Below are 21,079 nucleotides of genomic sequence, written 5' to 3'. Positions count from 1 at the left end.
CGTTTTATAACCTTAAAGGACAAGTCCACCCCAACAGAAACTTGATTTGAATAAAAAGAGAAAAATTCAACAAGCATAACACTGAAAATTTCATCAAAATCGGATGTAAAATAAGAAAGTTATGACATTTTAAAGTTTCGCTTCATTTCACAAAACAGTTATATGCACATCTCGGTCGGTATGCAAATGAGGGAACTGATGACATCACTCACTCACTATTTCTTTTGTATTTTATTATATGAAATATGAAATATTTTGATTTTCTCGTCATTGTCATGTGAAATGAAGTTTCATTCCTCCCTGAACACGTGGAATTCCATTACTTTAACATTTTGTGCTTCAGGCAAGGGGGTCCTAATCATCAAATTCGTAAAAATTGAAATATTGTATAATTCAAACAATAAAAAACAAAAGAAATAGTGAGTGAAGGACATCATCAACTCTCTCATTTGGATGTAACTGGCTCGTTCATATAACTATTTTGTTAAAAATAAGCGAAACTTTGAAATGTCATAACTTTCTTATTTTACATCCGATTTTGATGAAATTTTCAGCATTGTGCTTGTCTGATTTTTCTCTATTGATTCAAATCAACATTTTTCTGAGGTGGACTTGACCTTTAACATCAGACAAGGTAGTATGAACCTTTAAATATGCATATTAGTTTATAGAAATGTTTCCCAATACTTTAACTGTTGTTAAAATACCCTAATTCAGCCTCTCTGACTATATTGGTCAAGATTCAGTTTTGTAAATGGAGTTTTTTTCTTTTTCAATTGAATTTATCAGTTTGACATCGGAGTTTTGAATATGCTTCGAATGTGACTTCATTTTCACAAGTAAAATTTATTCATGGTTTGTTTTTATTTGAGTTGTGTATATTTATTTCTTTTGCCACTTTTTTCTTTTTAGAATTGTAATTTAATTTCTTTGATTCGTTATTGTCCATTGTTGATATTTTCAAGAAGATATATGCTTTACTGAACCTCACCGATGAATAGCAGTGATACGTCACTACTATAGGGTCATTCATTATTCATTTTGTTGTGTCATTTCACCATGAAGCGAGTCTATAAATGATGTATTTGAACGCTCATCGCCTTTTTGCATGAAAGCGTTGATACTAAATTATGATCTTCTTAAAGCCTCAAGTGGTTAAAGCTAAATGATAGTAGTAGCAGTTAACACTGAATTAGTGAGAAAGTCTGTAAAACCAAGTTTAAATATTACTATATCATCGTGGATCTAGATCTGGTACAGTTACATAAACTGAACTCCGTGAAATCATAAAATCTAAGCTGAAAAACGATCACACTGAAGATCGCCAACACAGATAGGCACACGTGGGACAGTATATTATTATTGCTGGAATAAAGACCCGACGGAAGTGCCCGAATCCGCGCTTATTTTGCTTATTTCTCAGCAATTACACAATTTCTTCCAGAATCCTTTGGCACATATTTTTTATTCATACATACAGACACTTGGGTGGTCATTATATTGGATTCTGTAAAAAGTCATTTTGAGATCGTTACCAAAACTGGAATTTACCTTTAAGTGTACTATTTACATGTACCCTCTCTAAGTGTACAAGATGCAAGCAAGACCATTCTAGATGTTAGTATTTTTGTATTAATGGGAAAAAAGAAAGTCTTTAATCTCTTGTGATGTAGAGGTGAATTTAAATTATGCAATACATGTTCAATTAAATATTTTTTCAAGAATTAAGAATATGGTAAAAAATTGTATACACTATAACAAATACAGTACTAATATTAATTCATAATCAGATATTCAGGTTAGTTCATTCAATTAATATTACTAAATGAATAATATTACTAAAGGAATTTAGTGATCCTGATACATTGATATTCAGTATATTATTGTTCTGTTTTCTTGAGTGCGTAATAAAATTGATGGTTGCCTTTCTTCACAAAATTTATATGATAAAACATAATATACGGTATTTGTGTGATATTTTGTGATGTGCAATGTGAGGAGTCAAAGAGTGTTGTGGTTGATTTTTTTAATAGATTAATGTGTAACCTACTAGGATGCATACATTTAATATGGTGTATTGAATATTAAAGTATACAATATTCTGAAAAAAGATATCAAGACTTATGCTGTATTTATTGTTGAACAAAGCATTTCCGATCTTGGTTCATGTCATAAAACATGCAACAAATGCTGGAATTCAATATTGTAATTATCTCAGTAATGAAATTGCACCTAACTTGTCATTGATAATGAGTTTAATGAAACAAGTTTCTCACCGATTTACTTAAAATGACTTACTTGTAATCTGCAATCTCATCTGGATACATCATTGATGACTGTATTGCCATGATTATAAGAACCACATAACCTTAATATCAATTCATTGCAAAACATGTTATAGATATGAATTGAGTTATTGGAAAAACTATTCATGTGACTCATCACATGCACTGATCATTAAACAATAGTTCTTTAATAAAATTCAGAAACAATGATACAAATTTTACTATTCACTCCTTTCTATCCACTTTTTGTAGACTCGTCGACAAAATATTTCGTTGAAAATTAAACCACGGATATAGCACCTTATGATTGCTCATCCACTGGGTCTCTCTAATTCTTATAATATCAATTTTGTTGGGTATTTCATTTACACAACATAACACTTCTGGTGCAAAAAATGAAATACCAAGTTTTTTAGCTTCTGTTTTCATTGATTTAATTTTCTCTGTTCTTGCTTTTGCTCGTAATAATGTGCTATTCAAATATTGAGCATACCAGTTTTAGATCTTGTGGTACTAAGCATCTTTTCAAATTAGATTGATACTATTAATATCAACTGATTATTGCAAACCTGGAAGGGTAAAAAAAAAAAAAACCTTGTCAAGGTAATTTTTTTTTGCACAAATGAAAAGAATTCATCCAATGTTCATGTTATTCACCATTTTCATTCTTTGTATGAAAAAAAGTAAATTCTTTACATCCACTGAACATTTTCTTTCCAGCAAAAACCAAAGTAAAGTATTAAGTATAGATACAGAAAAATCAAATGTCTTAGTCACAAAATGTAGTTTACATCAGTTTTAATCATAAATAATTGCACAAACATATCTCAAATAGTAACTGACATACCAACTGTTTTCTGTATCTTATCACCACTCACTCGAGTTGCTAGAACACATAAACTTTATACAAAACGTTAGTGATTTGATATGCAGACTCTTGCAGAGCAACTAAGTTTGATGGTGGATTTACTTTAAAAATTAATAATTTTTTCTTCAAAATTCAACATAATCATTAATTTTGTGAGCTTAATTCATGTGGATACAAAATAATTTCCTTTGCATAAAAAGGGGTTAAAAAAAAGATGGGCAGTGGCAGATAGTCAGAAATACATGATGAATATACTGCATAAGTTAATGCATTTCCAGTCAGATAATGCATTGAGCATGTCCCCCACACGGTCTGTTACTGAACTTACATGAAGAAAAAAAAGGTTATGTATATCTGTTTTTAGACTGCACTGAACACTCATTACGGTACCTGCCTGTTCCTATTTAGTGCTACCCAAACCCACTTCTAAAGAAAATATGCAATCCTGCTTTGATATAAGCCTATAGACTGGTATTTGATTGCCCTTGTCAAAAAAATATCAGAAATATCTCTTGTAATAATTTAAAACTAATTCAAAGTCTTCACATCACCTAAAAGAAAGGAAATGCATAATAGAATCAAATATTTCTGTATTATATAGATTAATCCATGATAGTTATCGGTTGTTTATATAATAGAAAGGTCCTCATAAGTCAACATCTAGACATACATGTAATGCCCTTATTTGTATAAGTGTGAGCTGTTATATTAAGAACTGGATGCTTCATTGTATTAATGAAAATGAAATAACAATTTTACCCAAGAAAGCTGGGGTTGGTAAATTCACAAGGATCCTTATATCTCGGTCATATTTGCTCTACGGCGGCTGTACGAAAACAGCCGTTTTAACATTTTTGTATCAGATACTTATAGGTGGTTTGAATAAAATGGCGGTTTTTGACTCGCCGTACGGCTGCCGTAGAGCAAATGTGACCGAGGTATTACTGAAAGTTAGTGCCACATCTTTCATGCAGGAATCTTGCAACACTTTTTCATAGAAAAAAGAATGGGGAATGTGACATAGCTACTGTCAAAGACACAAGGCACTTTTGAATCCCATTATAAAGGGGCTATGCATCTTTCATAGTGGAGCGGCTTTTCTACATTTCCCATTCTCTTGTCTTGACATGATGATGACAATGGATAGTTGCTTGTGGTTCCTAAATCGTCAATACGATTTTATATTTAGCAGACAATATTCGCACCACCTCACACAAACTATTGGTAATATTTTTAGGATCATCGTCCCCACACTGGCCCGATTTCAATATTTTAGCGGGAGTTGGTCTTGCCCCACCACTCAACATTGTCCTTATCTAAGTCGCCCACTGGCTAAATGAACCTGGTAATCACTGTGCTTAGTCTATGGAATAAACTTATATAATAATCAACAGGTTATGCCTATGTGGGAATGTAATGTCAGAAGCAAATGGCCAGAATGGGTTTCCTCCCTATGCCACATCGGTTTCCTTGGAGGATTATATCTGATGAAGAGGAGAGCATCTTTCATCTTGATGGCAAATGATGGTTGCTATGATGGCTGGTGGCTATTTAGGAGGGCTCTCTGTGGTGTATGGAGTCTCGTTCTCATCTTGGGTCAGTACACGTGCACCATGCCATACAGAAATCTGTTCGAATCTAGTTATGGAAGTTAACAATTAGACTAAATGGTTATCAAATGATCTGGGCCTGTTTACACAAGATTTGTGATCAATTGAACATTTCAAATCATAATTCTTACTGGCTGATAGTTGAACAATATGCACAATTCCACATGCAATAATTACATTGATTGGTCAATGTCATTTGTGATGGATTGGAAACTTTAATGCTTCATGGTCCTACTAATAAATCAAATGAGATTAGATCATGAAGGATAAAACAAAGCAGGCATCACCAATCTAAGTTATAACCAATACACCCATAACCTTATGATCTTGTCATCAGTAGGCTACAACAGTTTTGGTATCCTTTTCATAAAGAGTTACAACTATTGTCATTCTGTCATTATAGTCCAGGAAAAATAACTGATTTTGGGGGTCAACCGCAAACAAATTGCAATAGAATTTTTTTTAACACAATGCATTTCCTTGAAGTCCCCAAAATGACATACTAAAAGTCCAAAAAAATCCCAGTAGTGGAAAGACGTCTAATTTGCATAAATCCAAAATGGCCGCCAAATTTTCACAAAATTTGAATTTTCGTACATAGATTTTGATATGAACATTTAATCACCACAAAATTAGTGTCATATGAAAGAAAAATAAATTTCCTATAATTTGGTACTATTTATAGGGGATAACTAGAAAATTTGGCCGAGATTTTTTAGTAGAAAACTGCATTTTTGTCATTTTTTCCCAAAAATTGAAAATTTTGGAAATACATGATTTTACATAATTCTAAGAAAAATGAAGCGATTACCTTGAAATGTTTCAGAAAACTTCATTGATATACTATTATTATGTGGATGCAATTTTAAATTGGTGTCATTCTTTTTAACAAATTTATAAGGTATCAAAGTTGACTATTCAAATTTCACAAATGTCGCATTTTGTATGCATTTTCGTAGACTAATATGTATAACGTATTTAGTGTATACAGTACAGTAGTTAAAAATTGTATGCATTTATCTACGCTTTTTAAACACTTAATTAAGATTAGGCTTTCCTCTATCAGCTACATAAAAGGGCTGGCACATTGACGCCTACCCCCTCTCTGGGGGCTGTCAAAGTCACGCCCTCTGGCTATATCATGTTGTACAGTGTGTATCAAAATTAACGCAACCACATTTCATTTCCAATTTGTGAAAAATTTGTTGGCTTTATAGTCCAGGAAAAATTACCGATTTAGGGGGTCAACCACACACAAATTAAAACACAATTTTTTTACCACAATGCATTTCCTTGAAGTCCCCAAAATTTCATACTAAAAGTGTTTCTAAAATCCATGCAGTGGAAAGACGTCTTATTTGCATAAATCCAAAATGGCGGCCATCGTAAGAATTTTCAGTAATGATTACTTATAGTAGTACAAACACTTGTCTGATCATAGCACTTTAAAAAATATGATTAAAGCATTTACCTTTCACCAGTGTTATATCTTACCATAGGCTTTTTATTAAAATTAGGATGCAAGTCAGATTTGGCCTCTGCTGACCTCTCCGGGTCAATGACCTTAAGGTCAACGACCTTAAATATCAGAAAAATTATGTTTTGCATCATTAGCTCATGATAAATATTGTAATAATGCAAACAAAATTATTAAATAAATATTGACTTTTCAAGGTAACCTGATATTCTAGAAAGAATTTTGTGTATCATAAATGTTGATCTTCGACCCTGGAGCACTGGCAAAGTTCAATAAACTTAACATATCACAATATTGATACTTAGCATATTTATGATAAACAGGCCTCTCGTGAAAAAAATGCAAAACACTTTATTTCAGCACAATGCATATCATGAAGTCCCCAAAATGACATACTAAAAGTCCAGAAAAATCCATGTAGTGGAAAGATATCTAGTTTGCATTAATCCAAAATGGAGGCCATCGTGAGAATATTTCATTTTTACAAATAATAGTAAAAACACTGGTCTGATCATAGCACTTAAAAAGTATTTAATTTTCACCAGTGTAATATCTTACCGAAGGCTTCATTTAAAAATTCCAATGCAATTCAGATTTGACCTCTCCTGACCTCTTAAGGACAATGACCTTAACGCCAATGACTTAAAAATATTGATGTTTTGCATCCAGAGTTCTTGATTAGCATATGTTATATAAAATTATGTTTGAAATTTGAGGATCTCTAAACAAATTTGACCTTAAAATGTAAAAGTATTGGTACTCGGCATCACTGGTAATTGATATGATAAATTGTTGTTTTAAGGTAATTGACCTGTCACTTTCCTCAGCAGTCAAATGTTGAGATCTGCAATCTTTACCCAAATGATCTGTTAAAATAACAAAACTATATCATCTGTATAGTTGTAATTCCAGGGGCACGTTCCATACAGAGTAACTTTGCCATTATGGCAACTACCATGGCATTAGAGTTCAGCAGCCAATCAAAATCAAGGTTACCATGGTAGTTGTCATAATGACAACGTTACAACAGTTGTAACTCTTTATGAAACGGGCCCCAGGTCTTTTTTGGCGTGTACATTCCTGACTGAGGTTAGAGCTTTGGGAGGTTTTGAAATGATATGTGAAATGCCTCAATTGATTTTTTGCAATTATCATTTATGTATACATCCCAAGAGACTTGCAAGTTTTTCTACTTGGCTAGATTGTAACCTGTTGTATTTGCTCTTTAAAAGGGAGATGCAGCTTACCACGATGCTGGTTGGTACTGCACTTCTCTTCCCATAACTTGCACTTAGTCATAATGGTGACTGTCAGAGGTTGGACAGAATTAAAAATATGTTTCCTAGATTTTAGCCTTTTTCAACTAGTTTGGCATCATAGATCTGATGGACGCTATATATCCGCTGAGAGCTCTGGGGTATATAGCTACTGATCTGCGTATATCAGATGGGCAATACCTGACAGGACATACACTATTCACATTTTTGGGCTTCAGATAGTTTGTGATAGTCCCACAAGTGTTGTCTATAGAGGTAGACGTGTCCAAGACAGCACTTGCATACTCTTGTAGCAGAGTATTGGTGGAGGGGTCTGTCAGTTCCGGAGAAGGTTATTACCCCCCTTCACTCTTAATGTGACTGATCAAGGGTGACACCAATATATATTGCATGGTTGCAGTGCTGGAATGGAATTCAAACCATAGGTTGTTTTGAGTTTCCTCAAAGCCTGAGGATTATGGGGATAAAACAAGCTAACCTTGGTCTTTGGGTTTGAAGACTGGACTCAAGCAAGAACACTACCCTGAGAGAGTCAATTCTTTTGAATTCTTTACCTGCTGGTCTTGCTGTTGAGATCCATAAAGAGATGTCTGTTTTCTAGTAGAAGTTTGATGAGTTTGGTCAAATGAATGTCATCAATGATTTGTAAAGTTGTACGAGTAGACCACAGTATCAGATGCAGCTGCTAATTCAACAAAATTTTCTACACCCGTTAGTTAGTTACCGAATTAAGTCGGAAGTCCTCAGTGAACTGAGTCTGGTTGAGAACCTCGCCTGTATATTATTTCCAAAGTTAAAAACCAGCCTGGTTATGAATATGATATGTTGTTCTATAATGGGAACATCTTTTTGTTTAGGATGAGATGCTCAAGTAGCTTGTATAGAGATATCAGAATAGGGCGATTGGCCTGTAGTTTTTAGGCACATTTGGATATTTCCCAGGTTTGAGGAATTACTTTAGCCTTCCTCAAAATTTCTGGGAGATGGGACTGTGTAGCACATTGTTAAACAGGCTGACAAGCCATTCTTAAGTATGGAAGCTTAATGTGTTCATATAATCATCTCGTCCTGTCTACATATCTTAAGGAAAAAAGATAAGATGACGAAATCTCGGATCTAGTTATATGTCTACATCCTGTGGGAGAGATGATCAGATGACAAGATCTGTGATCTCGTCATGTGTACATCTTTTAGAAGAGATGATCAGATGGCAAGATCTCAGATCTCGTCATGTCTACATCCTGTAAGAGAGATGATCAGATGGCAAGATCTGGGATCTCGTCATTTCTACATCTCTGAGGGAAAAGGATAAGATGACAATTTTTTAGATCTGATCCGATCTTTCCCACACAATGTAAATAATGGTGAGATCCAAGGTCTTGCCATCTGATCATCTCTCACACAGGATACATGTAGACATGACGAGATCTAAGATATCATCTTATCCTTTTCCACAAGAGATGTAGACATGACGAGATGATTAAATGAACATCTGGGCGGCAGATGAAAATGTTTCATTTACTCAGAGGGGTGTCACCGAAGCGTGCTGTCTTTCCCTTCTTTGTTCCTTCAAGTTCAATATCCAGGTGAAGTCTCCATTGGACTGGTCACTTGGAAGATATCCACTTTGGTGTAGCTTGTACTGGGTTGTTCTATTCAGCAGAAGCTGGATAGTAAACTAGTTATGTTTATTATTCTAAGTACAATGACGTTTGAAAGTTTCAGGGATAAAGGTTACAACTTTTAATACTCGCAAATTTTCTCATGTATCAAGGGACCTTACAAGTCAAAATTACAAGTAACTATTCTCACAATCTAACAATGTGTAAAACGAATTATCATAATACAAAACATAAATTTTTATGATATTCCGACGTCAATAATCCTTTAGGTCATTGCCTCTAGAGTTCAGCACAGGTCAAATCTGAATTTCATCCGATTTTTGAAATGAAACCTATAATAAATTATATAACAGCGATGAAAGTTTCATGCTTTAATCATATTCTTAGTGTTATGATCAGACCAGTGTTTGTACTACTACGATTAATAATTTTGGATAACTTTTTATGCAAATTAGACGCTTTTCCACCACTTGGATTTTTCTGGACTTTTGGTATGTCATTTTTGGAGACTTCATGGAGATGCCCTGTGTTGAAATAAATAGTATTACAATTTTTACACCTTGAGGCCTGTTTATCATAAAACAGTGATGCTTAGCATCAACATTCCAAAATGTTAAGGTCATTGACCCTTTCTAGCTCTCCAGTGTTCAAAGGTCAAAGTTTATAACCCGCCAAATTCTTTCTAAAATATCAGGACACCTCGGAAGTCAATATCAAATAATTTTGTTTTCATTATTACTATTTTTATCATTAGCTAATGATGCAAAATATCATTTTTTATATTTTGAGGTCATTGACCTTAATGTATTTTACCTCAACAGATCAGCGGAGGTCAAATCGAACTTGCATTCTAATTTTGAAATGAAGCATATGGTAAGATATAACGCTGATGAAAGTTCAATGCTTCAATAATAATTTTTAAAAGTGCTTTGATCAGACCAGTGATTGTACTAATAATCATGAAAAGTTTTCATGATGGTCGCCATTTTGGATTTATGCAAATTAGACGTCTTTCCACTTCATGGATTTTTCTGGACTTTTAGTATGTCATTTTGGTGACTTCATGAAAATGCATTGTGCTGAAATAAATTGTATTGCAATTTTTACACTAGACACCTGTTCATAAATAAGAGATGCTACGTGTCAATATTATAAATGTTAAGGTCATTGACTTTTTCCATCTCTCCAGGGTCAAAGGCTCAAGATTGAAACCCACCAAATTCTTTCTAAAATATCAAGATACCTTGAAATTCAATATTTAATCATTTTGTCTTCATTATAACCATATTTATTATGTACTAATGATGCAAAACATAAATTTTCTGATATTTAGAGGTCATTGAACTGACCTCTAGAGGTCAGCGGAAATCAAATTTGACTTGCATCCTGATTTCAAAATGAAGCCTATGGTAAGATATAACACTGGTGAAAATTTCATGCATTTATCATATTTTTTTAAAGTGCTATGATCAGAACAATGTTTGTATTACTATCAATAAACATAAAAAATTCTCACGATAGCCGCCATTTTGGATTTATGCAAATTAGACATCTTTCCACTAAATGGATTTTCTGGACTTTTCTAATGTCATTTTGGTGACATCATGGAAATGCATCGTGCTCAAATTAATTGTATTGCAATTTTTACACTAGAAGCCTGTTTATAAATCAGAGATGCTACGTGTCAACATTCTAAAATGTTAAGGTCATTGACCTTTTCCATCTCTCCATGGTCAAAGGTCAAGATTTATAATCCACCAAATTCTTTCTAAAATATCAAGATATCTTGAAAGTCAATATTTAATCATTTTGTTTTCATTATAACCATATTTTTATGTACTAATGATGCAAAACATCAATTTTCTGATATTTAGAGGTCATTGACCTTAAGTTCATTGACCTCTAGAGGTCAGCGGAGGTCAAATTTGACTTGCATTCTGATTTTATAATGAATCCTATGGTAAGATATAACACTGGTGAAATTTTCATGCTTTTATCATAATTTTTGAAAGTGCTATGACCAGAACAATGTTTGTACTACTATCAATAATCATCAAAAGTTCTTCCGGTAGCCGCCATTTTGGATTTATGCAAATTAGACATCTTTCCACTAATTGGATTTTTCTGGACTTTTAGTATGTCATTTTGGGGACTTCATGGAAATGCATTGCGTTGAAAAAAATTCTATTGCAATTTGTTTGCGGTCAAACCTTATTTTTCCTGGACTATTATGGCAACTACCAAAGACCTTGATTTTGATAGGCTGTTAAGCCTTCTTGGCATGGAAGTTGACCCAGAATGCCAAAGTTGTAAGTTATAATAGTTGTAGCTCTTCATGAAACGGGCCTCAGAACTTCATTCTGGTAACTTCACATGAAATTGATGCAATTCTAGTTTCAATACCATGATAAAGCAATACCCGTTAATTTTTTATACCCTCACATATTTTTTTCTTCCTAAATTCCTATTTCAGGAATGAGGAAATGGAAAACTTTCTTCCACATAAGTGTTGAAGTCATAATGTAAAGGATACGTCCAAAATAAGATGTATGTCTGAGACAAAAAAAGAAGTAAAGGAAAATAAACATCAGAAACTGTTACACAGTACAACTTGAAATTCAATACACAGGATACATGTATGTGATGTAAATCTTGCATGTATGTCAAATCACCTGGGATTAATAAAATGTAGCTGACTTCAAAATTTTGATTTACAAATTATACAAATTATATAGATCACAAAATTATAGACATAAATTGTAAGTGGTCATTTTCCTCGCTTCAACTACTCCATTTACATATATATCTAACTGGTGTGTAAAATCATAATACATTACTTTTAGTTGAATAAGACTAATCCTAACTCACTTGCTTAAAGTACATGAACCATGAAACAGTTCTATAATAATCACAAAAATAAGGCATTTTCAGGTATGTAATGACCCAACTTTTACCTTGTGACCCCAAAATCTAATCAGATTATTGTCCTGCCAATATGCATACTGGTTATATGCTTTAAATTGATCAATCAAATGGCCCTAAGTTAATACACAGTGACCTTTGACCTTGATTACCCACTTTTAATCAGATCAACACCTCTTTTAAGTGCATACTTAGACCAGTTAATCATTAAACAGTTTAGTTACTGCGAGAACAAAACAGGACGGGCAACCCAAAACAATGATGCATCTGGCAATCTATCTACAGTGGAGGCATAATGATAAAAAATAATAATAAAAATAACTATAAAAAGGTGATTGCAAATCAGAATATTTCTAAAAGAGTTCATTCTGGAAAGGATACAAAAAGTCCACCAAACAGTCCATGTGTCAAGAGAGGTCGTCTCATCCTGAAATATTTGTGCCATTGTCCACCAGTCTTCAAGAACAACATGAACTGTTGAGAAAAAATTTACATTGTACCATTTTATCACACTTTTTCCCCAGAACAAAGAATACTTGCACTCTACATGCACACCTGAGGACAGTTCTCTCAAATATATTAAATGGAACATTCTTCCTGGCATCACATCAAAAGCTTTCATGACTGCATAATTATAGGGCATAATACTGTACTAAACATAGTTGAGAAAGGTCTTCACTTAAATCTGAAATGCAAATAAATTTTAAAGTAAAATTATTCCAGGTATCATACCTTAGTGTACTGTGTACATCATACATGTAGAAGTGAACAGAAAGAATATTTTTATCATGGTCAGTTGAATTTCAGCTCTTTTTCTGTTAGGTATTTAAATAGCCCAAACATGTTCAAGTCCTGCATCAAAACATGATTTTGTAAACATCTTGAATGGAAAATAAAATCCATATCCCATCTTTAACTCAAAATAATGACATCTTGGTGGCTCTTACAAAAAAAACCAAAAGTTTTGTGAATGAGGAAGCATCAAGAACAGTACTCACTGATAGAGAAAATGCTGTGATGAAATAAAAGATGAAGCCATAAAGTCCAGTAAGACCAAGTATACCTGCTGCTGATCCAGATATAGCTGACATGAATGTACGGCAATAGTCCAATATGGACATATTTCCCCTTATGGCCAATTCATTGTATATTACTGGTTGCTCTTGAAAATGAGAACAAAAAATATCAAGTGAAGAGAGAGCGTGAATCACAAATAAAGAATAGGTTTAATAATAAGAAGGTTAAACAGCTAAAATAATGCCTTGATAAAACTATAAATAACTCCCATATAACCACAACCATGACAATGCATGAATGGTTGTGTCACTTGTGACAAACTGTTTTGGGTGGGCATTACAATTTAGATTCTGACTTTATACTTATAGTCTAGAGTAGACTGATTATTAGGTCTAGTGTCAGGCCTTAGGGATATGCTCCACTGAGACTTTGTCTGGCTCCACTGTATCAATCAGACCAAAACAAACCCCAGAAAATGTTCAAAAACTCCTCAGAAACAGCACTAATTTGATAATATTGAATATTGCAATAAAACGCCATCTGTAAAAAGAGTAACAGCACTCTTGGCTTCCTTCGACGCAACTTGAGGAAATGCCCAGCTAGCTTAAAGGAGAGAGCGTATAAGACCTACGTTCGTCCAATTGTTGAGTACTCTTCTTTAGTTTGGGACCCTCATACCAAAGAGCTTATCACTAAGACTGAAATGGTTCAGCGGCGTGCAGCTAGATTTGTAAAAGGTTATTATGACCGACAGAGCAGTGTCACTCAGATGATGAAAGAACTACGGTGGCACCGTGGCAGTCTCTTCGTGAACGACGAGCTCACAACAAAGTCATCATGATGTACAGAATCGTCAATGACAATGGTCTAATCGCCATCCCAGCTGCACCACCTTTCCTGTATGCCTTGTCTGAACCAAAGGACATTGCCTACAATTCAAACAACAGCATTGTAGAATCCTCTCCTACCAACACAGCTTTTCCAAAGTACCATCTGCTTGTGGAATGTCCTGCCTACAACAGTGGTTTTGGCTCCTTCAACTGAGTCTTTCAGGAGCCACCTGGAACCACTCACCCTCCGTTATCTCTCCAGTTGAGATGCATCTTTATACTTGCACTATAGACTTTATAGTTTAGTTTTTACTTTTGTTCAACTGCACCAAATATCATGTGTTTTTGTGATTGCAGCCTCAGCCAAGTATGACTATACTCTGTAAAGAGGACTGTACTCAACGGAAGAAGAAGAAAAATAGAGTCTAGATTTCTAGGCATACAAATTGTAAAAATAATATTAATGTCCAGAAATATATTATTGTCTGATTTGTTCTGTCATTTGTCAAACTTGAACTTAATGTTAGAACCCAAAATATTTGCAAGCATCAGCGGAAACCAGAATTATCTCTAGCCTCACTCATTCAATGAACAAGGTTATGATATAATGTTCTAAATCAAGTTTGATCATATTTGCAACGGGGATACTAAACTGCATTAGCGCCCCGTAAGCGTTCACATTGCATATCGAGCCATCGTACACAATTCCTAATGAATGGGGCCACACAACTGTAGCACGACTGCAATTATTATAATTTGTACCTACAACACAACAAAAATAACATAGAGTTGAACACGAAAATCACATTTTCCCGTACTCTGGTTCGATCTTAGCCTTATTCTTGAATCAATCGTTTAAATTTGAATTAATTAAGAGTAAAAACTATTATCTGTTTACCCTTCATCATTGCAGAATTAATGTGTAGTTCTCGGGAAGTCGCCATAAATATATTTTGACTATCAATTTACAAACAGCAAATTAATTTGAATAAAAAAATAATAGATTTTGTATCGTTTTATTAAAAAAAAAAAAATAAATATATTTTATTGTTTATTATTTATATCATGATAAAATAAGGAAAAAATTTACGTAATGGTACTTTTATTGTCATTTTTTTTTTCTCTAGGCGCAAAATAGCAACTCCATTGTGATCAAAATGAAAATACCGATTAGTTAATTTTCGTAGAACTTTATGTTGCTGCCAAGCAGTTGAATTACCAGTTCTATGTGAGTTAAATACATTTTTATCACATTATGGGGAGGATATTTTAATGAAGGTGAAAACAAACAAAAAAGGTAATAATCATAATAACAACAATCATAATAATCATGATAATGCATGCAGCCCCCCCCCCCCTTTTTTTATTCATGTATCAGTAGAATAGGAGACTATAGCCAGCGATGCATCACCATGCAGTGCACAGGCCTATCTTATATAAGGGCCCTTTTTCTTCATTTTATTTAATTTATTTAGTTATAATTAAGTTTAAGTAATCACTTTATAAATTCATTCTTTAATTCAGATTCGGACCAGGTATACATACTAAAAAACGAATAAAACGTTCAGATTGACAATAATTTTTAATTTAAAAAAATTTAAAGTAAGATAGAACAAAAGAGAGGATGCCAAGAATTTTGGAACTCCCCGTCTTTGATGATCAGTCCCGTTACTAGAAGGAAGGAAGGGTTCAGGCAGGGTTCTGCGGTTGCCCCGCCCCCAGTCCCCGCGTTTGCCAACAGAAACAGCAAAAAAAAAAAAGACACTTCATTTCTTTGCTCACGCCTCACGGTGCAATATAAAGGAAATCCGATATATATTTTATTTAAATAACCCTCCTCAAAAATTTCATTACATCCGATTTAGATGATGTTCAGTGTTGATTTTTATTTGTTGGAGTGGACTTCCCTTAACGAAATGTACAACCTCGTTTTGTAATTACGACTATCAATTTATGCAGAAATAAAAACAAATAAACAAACCGTGAAAATTAATATACGGTCCGCTTGCGGAAAAGAAGAAATACACAAATGAGTGGAGAGATGAAAAAAGTATAGGAATTAGATGAACTCTTTCTGTCAATAGGCCCTATTTGAAATAGTCCTTTTTAGCGAGTAAATAAATGTCCATTGGAAGAAAAAATAAGGCTCATACTTAAAGTGGAGACAAGTGCAAAAATAAAATACAAGTCTTCAGAAAATAAAAGGGAGAAAATATTACTTCTCATTTCGATTATATAACCAGTCATGTTTGTCATTTCGTCTTCCATTAGTAAATTATCACCATGAATTTTAACTTCCTCCACTAAAGAAAGTAGGCCCTATCTTGATTTCACCATTCATTTCAAATTTTATTGCTGTTTTTTATCTTTTGGCTTCGTGCATGGCTTGCTGATCCTCCCTATATTTCACAACTATTTTAGATTTCGTACTTAAAGGGATGGTCTGGGCTGAAAGTGGTTATAACTTAATAAATAGAGTAGAAGATCACTTAGCAAAATGCCGAAAATTTCATCAAAATCGGATAACAAATAACAAAGTTATTGAATTTTAAAGTTTAGCAATATTTTGTGAAAACAGTCGTCATGAATATTCATTAGGTGGGCTGATGATGTCACATCCCAACTTGTTCTTTTGTATTTTATTATATGAAATTAGGTTTATTCAATTTTTTTCCTCCAAGAACTAGAAAAATTGGATTGACAACTGACTTAGTGCATAAAATATTTATTGATGAAACTTATTTCATTATAAGGAGAAGTTATTCACACAAGTATGAAATAATGAAAAAATTATGATTTTATGTAATAACATAAGAAAGTGGGACATCATCGGCCCACCTAATGAATATTCATGACGACTATTTTCACAAAATATTGGTAAACTTTAAACTTCAATAACTTTATTATTTGTGATCCGTTTTTGATGGAATTTTCGGCATTTTGCTCAGTGAATTCTACTCTATGTATTAAGATATAAATATTTCAGCCCGGGCCATCCCTTTTATAAGTCCCCCGGATAAGTTAATTCATAATTCATATCACTTTGCCTTGGCTAAACATCCTTGTATGAATCTTCTCGAACATCTGAATATAGGCCTACTGGCCCCTGCTGGAGTTTGATATGAGCATGGACCTATAGGTCCATGATATGAGAGCCTTCACTATATAGACATAATGGTCTCTATGCTGGCTCTCACAATTGCGCCGTGTTCCGTACGTGTGTTTATTTTTATGTACAACTGAGTTTCAATTTTTGTAAAGGGGGTTATAGTTTATGTTTTAATGAGAATTTGAATATACTAGATTACTAGTGCTAGAGGCTTGGCACATTGGGGAACATAACCTGACCAGAGACGGATCCAGCCTTCGCCAATAGGGGGGGGGGCCGGATTTTTTCCAGCAATATTTTCCCCGATCGGCCGCTCGAAGATGATTTTTGCCGGGATTTTTTTGTTTCTTTGAAGGGGTAGTCCTAATAGTCACTTCTTAGCTTTATTCTTATGAATAAACATAAATATATAATACCATAATCCTTATTTATACAATGCGAGCGCGAAGCGCGAGCTATTTTTTGGGGGAAATATTGTGGGTTTTTTTTCTAAGTTCTTGAACATTCTGGGCAATGTTTGTTATCCTGAAAAAGATGTGTATGCAAATGAAAAATTACTACGACCGTGAAGCGCGAGCAGAAACGAACTGATGGAAAAGGTATTGTTAAATATTGCAGTTAGCCATGAAGACGCTACATATTTTAAAAATCAAATAATGCGAGCGCGAAGCGCAAGCTGAAATTTTATGACAAATTTACCTAAGAAATGGAAGCACTTTTTGTAACTTAAACAGAATAGGTATATAAGTAAACAATAATGATGCGAACGCGAAGCGCGAGCGGAAAAATTCGAGATTTAAACCTACTGAACATGACACTCTATTCAGGTTTTGTAAATCATGAAAAGGATGCAAGTGGGGATCTTCCTTACATTAATAATGCGAGCGCAGAGCGCGAGCAGAATTTTTTTATATACGTTTTGAACAGATCGAAAATGTACCTGTTAAGGACTGCTTGCACTTAGGCATGAAGACGTTACATATTTCAACAATCAAATAATGCGAGAGCGAAGCGCGAGCTGAAAATTTTTTACTTTTCTACATAAAGAATGTAACATTTTAATCAATTTTTGTAATCGTGAACAGGATTATAATTAAACAATTGATGTGAACGCGAAGCGCGTGCGGAAAAATCGAGATTTAGACCTACAAACGGGACACTATTCATGTTTTGTAAATCATGAAAGAATGAGTAGGGGTCTACCTACATTAATAATGCGAGCACAAAGCGTGAGCAGAAAATTTTTGATATTTACGGTGATCTGAAACTGGATAATGATTTAAATAGAGAACAAGTTGACTATCTGAATACGCGCGCGTGTTTCATATTTAGATATTGAATCTAGGCATTCTTAATACATCTTTTATTATGAAAATCAAAGCGAGCGCGAAGCGCGAGTTTAAACTATTTAATATTCCGATCTGAAAAAACAGTCAATTTCAGCTCTATATTTCAAGCACTTTGTAGGAAAATTGTGAGGTGGATATGGATCGCACTTAATAAAGAGCTGATATTTTAATTATTATTACTTTGAGTTTTAACATAGGACCGGGACATCCTTAGGAAATGCATATCAAAATGATAACTGTCTTCCTATTCCTCTTGCTAAGTGCGAGATGAAACAAAATGGACAATTTAATCATTAAATTAATGTCTTATTCATTAACGCCTGAGGACGCAAAATCTGATGATATTATGGCCTGAAAACTGGACATTTCAAGCACTTGTGTAATTATAAATAAGATGCATCAAGTTAATATATTTTAACCATTAATGCGAGCACAAATCGCGAGCCAAAGTTTTTGATGAACTGTCATGAAAAGGGGATTTAAAGTATAGTTTGTTGTATAATCAATATTGCGACATATACATAACTCGCCGATCAAAATGCGAGCGTGCAGCGCTAGCTGATACGTTTTGACTTTCAGACCTGAAAAGAATATTTTGAAAATTTAATGGAATACACAAAAATAATAGGTACCTGATAAATCAAAATTTGCGAGCGCGCAGCACGAGCAGAAAATGTTAATATTTTAGACCATAAAACTGACATCTTTACAAAGCACTTTTTAAAAACAATTTGTAAATCACACAAAATAATGAAAGTTCGATTTCCGAGGTGAAATATGTTTTGTATATTGACTTCCAAACTTGATTTTTAAACTTCATATTGAACAAGATATGAAAATCACCTAACAGGCAATGCGAGCGCGAAGCGCGAGCGAAATTTTTATACCATGAGTGACATGAAAGCTTTTTCCAATTAAGTCTTCCCCTCATCTTATTTTATCAACTCATCTTAATCCTCTTCTTTTTCTCCTCTTTTCCCTCCTTTTCCCCCTGTTTTTTCTTTCTTTCCTTTTTTTTTGCTCCGCCAATAGGGGGGGGGCCGGGCCCCTTGGGCCCCCCCCCCCCCCCTGGATCCGCCTATGCTGACAATTGTCTTTTCAGTAGGCCGATCTCGGGGCCGATCTGCTCCACATTTTTCTTGCTATAGGCCTACCGAGTTCCTCAACTTTTATGAAGATCTACATTGAAGATTTGTCATGTTTGAATGTAATAAATTTTTCTCTGTTACAATTAAGAATAAGGCTATCCTTTGTTATTTTACTTTTTTGATTTACTGGCATGCGAGCAGCAATCATTTTAAAATACCTGTTAGTAATAAAATTGGCAACGCAAAACTTGACCACCAGCTCCATGCCGCTCAAAAATGAACGACAGTTTCGTTCAATTATTGCGGGTGTACAAAAGACGAGAAAGACAAAAGATGGCTATCCGAAAGAAGGACGGTGGTGCTGATTTCAAGTTTTTTGAGTCCGCTGACATTGCTTCCCAGCTTGATAATGTGAAATCATGGCTTCAAAGAAATTGCAAGAGGGTGAGTATTGTTTAGGGGCCAGAAATTGTCATATTACAGTCAATATAATGCTCGATCAAACTACCGTACCTTTTCCGAGTCTGAGATAATTCGTGTGCGGCTGCGAATTCTACTTGCTTCGCCGCGCCGCGGCCATGGCGGCAGCGCCCCGGAGCCAAGGCCTGTGCCTGGGCTTGCCTGGAGCCCTAGTAAGGCTAAGCTGAACCCGAGACCGAGTCTTTATTTTATGGCGAGTTTTCCAACATAGCTGACATTTGCGGTCATTTTCAGCTAAATGTATCAAGAGGAATTGTAATTCATTCTCTCATCTATTCCTATGTTGTGTCTCTGTCTTTTATTTAATGTGAAAAATATAGTTAGATTCCGCAGTTCAAATTCAACACAAAGACAAAGTCACAAGTCAGTGATTCAATTTCAAACAATCAAAATTGAATCAGCAAAAAAAGATATTGTTAATTTTCTGTTAACAGGCTAGAATAGATCTGACATTGATAAAAAAAAAAAAGGGAATTTGTTGGCAGCTGTGTGCACAAGAAGATGTAGACAGGAATAACCGTCGTTTCTGGGGATTTATTCAACAATTTCTGACATTTTACTGTAATCCCCATTTACCGACGGTAGGGTGTACGTGTGGGCTCGCATGTGTTCTCATTCCCTCCCTTTTGTCAATTCACAGTCCAAAGTTTGATGTAATTTTACACATCGAATTTACAATCTAAGGATGTATAAACAACAAACTTTTAAAAGTTGATATTTAAATGTTTAAATACTTTAAACGATATAGATGAAAAAGGCATGAAAAATATACTTTACCGATGTTTAATTGGGTTGAACACGATAAAAATGGTCAAAATGGCAGCCACACTATAAAATATTTACAAACGAACGTCAACAATCACGAATGTGATATCGATATTGCTTTCGATATTATACGATCTGCTCCATATGCGAACGAAACCGAAGATAAACGATACTACTTATACTAGTACTAGTACTAGTTATAATCGCGATATATCGATTCGAGACATTAAGTTAATAACGATAATGACGTCATTCAAGATGGCAACTTGCAAGAAAAACCGTCAGGTCAGGTGAAAATGTCTTAGATGACAGATTTCTCAATCATCCAGAGGATTTTTTTCAATAACTCCGGCCCAAGGTATGCAATTACTTAAGTTTTT

At 34.3% G+C, this 21,079-nt stretch overlaps 2 protein-coding genes across 3 annotated transcripts in view; one reads left to right on the top strand and one right to left on the bottom strand.

The window, feature by feature from the left end:
• Nucleotides 1-3,066: 3,066 nt before the first annotated feature.
• LOC129257567 (ER membrane protein complex subunit 6-like) lies at nt 3,067-14,871 on the bottom strand. The gene is made up of 5 exons (XM_054895928.2): nt 14,807-14,871; nt 13,060-13,223; nt 12,443-12,535; nt 11,673-11,692; nt 3,067-4,781 (listed from the first exon to the last, which is right to left on the bottom strand). Exons 1-5 carry the CDS (start codon nt 14,850-14,852, stop codon nt 4,751-4,753), a joined length of 354 nt encoding a protein of 117 aa, XP_054751903.1. The 5' UTR covers nt 14,853-14,871; the 3' UTR covers nt 3,067-4,750.
• A 4,806-nt stretch (nt 14,872-19,677) lies between these two features.
• The window catches only part of LOC129255753 (SWI/SNF complex subunit SMARCC2-like), a 38,619-nt gene continuing 37,217 nt past the window's right edge, over nt 19,678-21,079 (top strand). For both annotated transcript variants that reach the window (XM_064096692.1, XM_064096691.1), the window contains exon 1: nt 19,678-19,898. In XM_064096692.1, coding sequence (XP_063952762.1) covers nt 19,731-19,898 — 168 coding nt within the window. In that variant the 5' untranslated portion in view covers nt 19,678-19,730. The remainder of the gene's footprint in view (nt 19,899-21,079) is intronic.

Source organism: Lytechinus pictus, chromosome 3, assembly GCF_037042905.1.
Source record: "Lytechinus pictus isolate F3 Inbred chromosome 3, Lp3.0, whole genome shotgun sequence".
NCBI lineage: Eukaryota > Metazoa > Echinodermata > Echinoidea > Temnopleuroida > Toxopneustidae > Lytechinus > Lytechinus pictus.
This window is presented reverse-complemented; position numbering and strand designations above follow the sequence as displayed.

Coding starts and splice junctions, on each gene's coding strand:
- LOC129257567 (XM_054895928.2), bottom strand. CDS start 14,852: ATGGCGACTTCCCGAGAACTACACATTAATTCTGCAATGATGAAGG. Junction 12,536..13,059: donor TCACAGCATTTTCTCTATCA/GTGAGTACTGTT, acceptor TTTTCTCAACAG/TTCATGTTGTTCTTGAAGAC. Junction 11,693..12,442: donor GACTGTTTGGTGGACTTTTT/GTATCCTTTCCA, acceptor TTTTTGTCTCAG/ACATACATCTTATTTTGGAC.